We start from the raw sequence: 6,466 nt of genomic DNA on the forward strand, positions 1-6,466 counted from the left end.
GTGAACATCTCTATCTCTCTCTCTCTCTCTATTATCCTTTTTCTCGCTTTCTCTCTCTTTCTCTCTTCCCCGCACAACTATTTCGATGTTGATCGAAACGGATTCGTTTATTCAATAATGACAAGCGTCGCTAATACGAGCGGACTTTCTCGAGCTGTTGAGAGACGCGAGACTCGTAAGGAAACGCGATGGTAAAGTCTCCGAATTGAACAATTCCGCAGAATACTCCTCGCGATGAAGGTCACGTTGCGCGCGTGCTTTACGCGCCAAGCGCTGTCACGCGACCCGCGCGTCCCGGCGAACCGCGTCTCGGCGATCCCGTGTTTTTCGAATTTTTCGAAAAATTGTCGCGATAAGGATGATATAACCTCGCGCGTTTCGCCTGTCATGACTGACGTGTTTATGTTACGCAAGGCGTGATGTATGCATGTCATATGTTTGCGCTACGCGAGAATCGGATAACGCGCACATTTGCCGCGCTTTCTGGATTAATTTTAAGAAAAAAAGAAAGCGTTTCTATATGTGAAGTTTTAATTATATTAATTATAATTGTAAGCTTCTCCTCCTATACTTTTGTACATTTCTTTAAATATGTTTGAAACTCTTCAAAATGTGTAGAAATTTTATTGTGCAAAGTTAAATTAGACTCCATTTGTTATGCGTATATTATACATTGTCAATTGTATAACTGTCATTTCTTTGTAATATAATTTTGCATACTTTTAAATATATTTGTTGTGCCTTGAAATATACTGTAAATTTGTAAACATGAGTATTATTTCAGTGACATGTATTTAAACTGTTTTAAATTACAAATATATTTTAATATTTTAGACTTCGTTAAAGATGACAATGTTCAATATCTTTTGGATAGTAGGCCAATATCTATGCATAAGGTCAGTTATCTTGTCATATACAATTATATTATACATTTATATATTAAATATTTAAGGAAGAGGTACTTGTAAATGCAAAAATAAAATTGTAAAAGACTTGTCCATTTGTAAAAAAATAATAAAATTATTATTGAATAATTACAATTTATTAAAATATGTATATAGTGCAAAAGATATTATATTGGAATTCTGTTATTATAGGATTTTGCTAATACAGTACATGGGGCTGGGTAAGCATAATACTCATTAAGATAATGGTAAATGAAAGTAGGAAAGGTACATGTTATAATCTTTCTTTCTGATAGTCACATGGGGGATCCTATGTATGTATCGTGAAAAACTTTTTTACCGTTTTTACATAATTCAAAATTTTGTAAAAAAATGTATGCCTATTTAACTGCGTTCTACTTGTGACCATTAAAGTTATCTTATTATCATATTTTTGCTTAATTTATGACTCATAGCAATATTTACTAAGTTGAAATGACCTTCGAAACCATTAGTAAACCAAAGATAAGATAATTCAAAGTTGGCATGTTATGTATTCTGAAAAAAAGAAACAGGATGTTTTTTGTTTTTCCCCTTAAGCAAAATATACATGCATTATAAAAAAGTTAAAATTTATGACAAAATCATCTGTGGTAAATAATTATTTTATTATATCATATTTAACAAGAAAAGCCTAGAATCGAAATTAATTTGTTTTACTAACAGAGTATCAGGTCGATTTATTTTAAGCTAATGTTTCTCATATCTTTCCTACTTTCAATTTCCACTTTTACAAGTATTGCACTTAATAATATAATGATTAATTGCTGAATGGCGTTATCATATTTTTAAGGGATACTATATCGGACGAGGATAAAAGGGAAGATTTGCTCTCTCACATTTCTTTCGAGCCAAGCATCTTAGACTTCAAAGAAAGGTGAATACTGCTTAATATAGAGTATCTCCATTTAATACCATGAAAGTGATATGTAATATTTTTCCTCTTAGACAACTCGGTATTCCTCACCAAGAAACTGTGATCATGTTTAACAAAGATCACAATAAAACTATACATCTTTCATCAATATCTGGAAATACACGGCATTTCCATTCATCATTTTTTCAAAGCAAAGTAAGTAATGGGATATAATGGTAATCTCTCACAGATAGAGCATGAAAGCTAAATTAAAGCGCTTATACTATATGATAATTAAGCTGATACAATAATTTATAAAATCTCTAAGTATTAAATGTATTTTCTAAGTAATTGAAAAAATATGGATATATTGAATTAGCTAGTATTAATAATTGTTATATTTACCTCAGATAATTCCACCATTGGGGAACACGACATTTAATGTTATCTTCCTTGGTCGAGACGAAGGTGATATCGATACACACCTTTTTATACATACTTTAGATGGGACACTAAAGTATCAGGTAAGAGAGATTTATTTCGATCATAGTTTCAATTATGCATATGTGTACGATGTGTTGCATAATAAGATGCTTCTACATCTGCAGGTCAAAGGAATAAGTGTTAGTAGTCCTTATAGACTCCGACCTGTCGATGTCAAGTTACCATTAAATGCATCTTTTACACCTCTTATATATATGCACAATCCTCATCCGGAAACTTTACAAGTATGCGAAAATATCTTTATTGATTACACAAAAATATTTACATATGTTAGCCACTTTAATAATTTATGTCTGTTACATAAATAAAGGTGGTGGAAGTATATAGCAGCGGTGGAGAATTTCAACTAGAGTTACCATCGGGCGAACCAGAAGGTACTCGAGAATTATGGGAAATTCCACCTTATCAAACAAAGCCTATCATCAGACTAACTTTTAATGCTTACATGGAAAAAAATCATTCGGCATATGTTAGGTTAGTTAGACATAATACAATATTGTATTTATATCATGTATGTATTAATGTATATAATATATGTGAAATATATGTTGCAGATTTAAAGTGAATAATACTGCTGAGATCCTTGTGGTAGCAGTCGAAGTAGAGGTCAAAAGTGGAGCTGGTCTTCATTGGGGTGGGAGTTCTGGAATAATTAATTTAGGTATGGGTGGATCATTACAGCCACCTATTCGCCACCCTATTGCTTTAAAAAATTCCGCGAAGAAAGCAATCAAAGTTATGGTAAGTTGAACGAGCAAACTATAGAAGTTTTTTCCAAATGTAGAAGTAATCTCTAAAGAAAAAATTTCGATACATTTCACAAGACATTAAACTAAGCAAACGAAATATTTGTCCTAGAATATTATAAATACACCTGTAACAAAAGCATTAAAACTGCATTTTGAGCGAGCAATAATTCCAGGAGAGACAGATATACCAATCGCCATTGGAATGCTGGTTTATGATTGTAAGATGCAACATTGTTGATTATATGATAGAAAAACGGCTTGCGATTATCGCTCTAGTTAAAATAATTTCATATTAATCTTCTCAGGGAAAACCGGTTTGGATGAGCAACATTTCAAAGGCAAATTGATAATAAAAGCAGTAGGTCCAGGTGGCTCTCATCAAAAATTAGAAATTCCATGGGTAGCTCAAGTGCTGCAGGGTGGATTAGAAGTAAACACATCGATTACCCACTATTGTTCTCCACAATCCAATCAAGCCCGAAACTTTAGCGTGGTGAACAAATTTAAATTACCACTAGCTATTACGAATGTCACGATGTGTTCGAATGCGAAATCGCTTTTTACGGTACAAAGCATTTCTTTCTCTTTTCAATTATTTTACTTCCTGAAATAAGAAAAATGTTCGCGTAAATTTTTTCAGATAAAAGATTTTACTCCTAGAGTAATAAAACCCGAGCAAAAGGTCAATATATTTTCTTTACAACTTGCCAAAGAACGGAAGGGTGATAGCGTGAAAATGGAGTCATCGATATTGATACATTCGAACGTGTCCGTGACTGAAGTTCCGGTATTGAGTTATGACGGGAAACTGAAAAAAGTTATGCTGAGCGAGAAGGAGAACGACATGGGAACTATGAATTTCGGTACTGTAGGAAGCGGCACCGAGAACGAGGCAATTTTCGCGCTGGAGAATCAGAACCCCGTCAATGTGGAACTACATAGCTGGGGTGTGAATATGCCCGGTGCAGTTTTAGAATTGATGGGATGTCAAAATGGTCCCGCGGATTTGTTGGATATGGAATTTCGAAATATAACTGTGTGCAGTCCTTCTGGAAACGTAAGTCTCCGCATGATAAATTTGCATTTTACTCGAGTTACGAGATTTTTTATGCGATAAATAAATATTTTTACTGTTTTCAGCAATACATAAAACCGGAGTTTCTGGCAATTTTTAAGATCAAAGTGAAGACTCCTATGGTCGAGGAAGATACGATTGTCGGCGATGTTTTTGTGCGAACGACATACGAGCGATTTACCTTGCCGGTGTATATGCGAGTTGCACACGGCAAGATTTCCTTGAAGAAGCTTATTTTTACCGATTGCTTCCCTGTGAGTTATATTTTACAATTACATTTTGCCAAACTTTGTCCTTGATATCTATCCTGATATCCAAGATATCTATTATGAGTTTATCAGAGTGTCTATTCCCTGGAAAAATATGAAAAACCTGGAATTTTCAGAGATTTTATATTGGGACTCGGAGAACTTTTTTAAAAATCCTCTCTGATCATTTTGCTCTTATGTTATAAGCAGTTGGCGAGTCCAAGTAAATTGTGTTTAAAATATATGATAAATATATATTTGTCTATTTATATATAATCAATGTTTTAACAAAATATTGAATATGTGCAGTACATATTTTTTTTGTAATTTCTAGTCATTAGAATGTAGCATTAGAAAACTTATACAATAAAAAAATTTATTGTAGAAAGTGCACCACAAAATCTTTAAAATATTTTTTTTACCTGGAATTTTTTGAACAAAAATATCTGGAAGATATCTGGAAGGGCATTTTTTTAAAAGATTTGAATAGACATCCTATTTATATATAATCTCAATGCTGGATAGGGATCGATCTGTGTGCAACAAGTAAAGGTGCACTCCACGTTTTCGAGACCGATGGAAGTGACGCATATCGCACCTATAAACAAGGACGACAGAATAAAGTATATCCCGTTGGAGGAAGCTACCATGCCAGTCATATCTAAAGGCGAGAATAATGTCGGCTCGATACAAATTGATCCTTTGGTGACTTGCAAGCAACATTGTTATCTAGGTTTATCAGTAGACACCAATAGTAAGCATAATACATTTTTTAGTCATCTTTGCAATTTATAAACTTAACGCATCGTCGTATTTTTATTTTCATAATTATTTTACTATGAAATTGTTGCGTTAGATGCTTAGTCGTTTTATAACTTTAATGATTACATTTTATTTTATAGCGGGGAATCAGTGGTTGAATACGATGAACCTTCCCTCGCATACTCGCGACTCCGACTTGAATTTGCTGAACACGCGATATGCGCGTTTCGTCAACTCTACCGCGGATGGCTCGTGGGAAAACGTCACGATGCGCTTGGACACAACCGAAGTACGCGGTCATCGGTTTTATGTAAACATTAAACCATATTGGCCGAGTCTGTTGGTCGGTATAAAAAACAAAAGTGTTTTGATGTTCCCACTAACGCAAGTCGGAAACATGTCGTACAGAACAATCAAGTTGCACAATCCGAGCGCGAGTCCGCTTATAGTTCAGCTAGTTATGGACTGGAGCTATCCTCAAGGAGCACGTCTTTATCATTCTTTACCAATGAAGTATGTAATTGATCATTTAGTCTGCTTGACAATCTTTTCGAATTAAATTTGAAATTTTAATATTCGTGCAGATTTAAGCCCGTGTGCGCGGAATGTTCGTCCACAGTCCCAGAAGAGTTCAAGCTAGAAGAGAATGCTGATGAGCGAGAGCTGTTCGAAAAACGATGGAGTATACCGGTAGCGTCTCAATCGGTTCCTTTGTATTTATACCCTTTGGAAACAAGGATGATTCGTGTGGCGTATACACCCGTCTCCGCTTCGGCGTCCTCTGGTTTTTTATATATTAGGCAAGTGTTTCAATAAGATAAAGAAAAAGAGAAAAATATTAGCGAGGGATAAGAATAATAATAGAGCTATTTCACGTATTAATGTACGTTTTACGTTGCCTTTCCAGAAATAATATGACTATTTTAGAAGTCCTACGTATGAGCGGCCGAGGCGCGAGTGCGCAATTTAGGTTCGGCAATCGCAAGCCGGGGTCAACTACGCCCCTGCTATTTGAACTTGTGGATAAGCATTTTAAAGATTGCGAACGTATGTACGTTTCCTCATCTTTGCTTTACGATCTAAAGAAAATTTTTTTTTACGATATTTATGAATTTATCATCCTGTTATTGCACTTTCGCAAATTTTGCCGTTGAGAAATCAACAGATTTTCACATTGCACATTTTTCGATCATTTCAATCTAAAGTCACAATCTCAGAACAAAGAAATTGTCTTTTTCTTTTTCTTTTTTTTTCACGTAACGCTTCTTCTTTTCAGGAGACCGTAGCAAACACGCTACGACTCCCGTTCTCACCGTAAAACACTCTTT

General features: G+C 34.6%; 1 protein-coding gene across 1 annotated transcript in view; it reads left to right on the forward strand.

The window, feature by feature from the left end:
- Nucleotides 1-773: 773 nt before the first annotated feature.
- The window catches only part of LOC115236307 (transmembrane protein 131), a 10,601-nt gene continuing 4,908 nt past the window's right edge, over nt 774-6,466 (forward strand). Inside the window, 17 exon segments of the mRNA XM_029808669.1 lie at nt 774-896; nt 1,098-1,126; nt 1,738-1,821; nt 1,893-2,016; nt 2,211-2,324; nt 2,409-2,528; nt 2,615-2,778; nt 2,859-3,045; nt 3,163-3,271; nt 3,359-3,618; nt 3,694-4,110; nt 4,194-4,382; nt 4,902-5,130; nt 5,279-5,651; nt 5,723-5,938; nt 6,046-6,185; nt 6,415-6,461. Of these exon segments, the coding sequence (XP_029664529.1) occupies nt 789-896; nt 1,098-1,126; nt 1,738-1,821; nt 1,893-2,016; nt 2,211-2,324; nt 2,409-2,528; nt 2,615-2,778; nt 2,859-3,045; nt 3,163-3,271; nt 3,359-3,618; nt 3,694-4,110; nt 4,194-4,382; nt 4,902-5,130; nt 5,279-5,651; nt 5,723-5,938; nt 6,046-6,185; nt 6,415-6,461 (2,910 nt within the window). The 5' untranslated portion in view covers nt 774-788.

Source organism: Formica exsecta, unplaced genomic scaffold (genome assembly GCF_003651465.1).
Source record: "Formica exsecta isolate Colony F162 unplaced genomic scaffold, ASM365146v1 scaffold247, whole genome shotgun sequence".
Lineage (NCBI taxonomy): Eukaryota > Metazoa > Arthropoda > Insecta > Hymenoptera > Formicidae > Formica > Formica exsecta.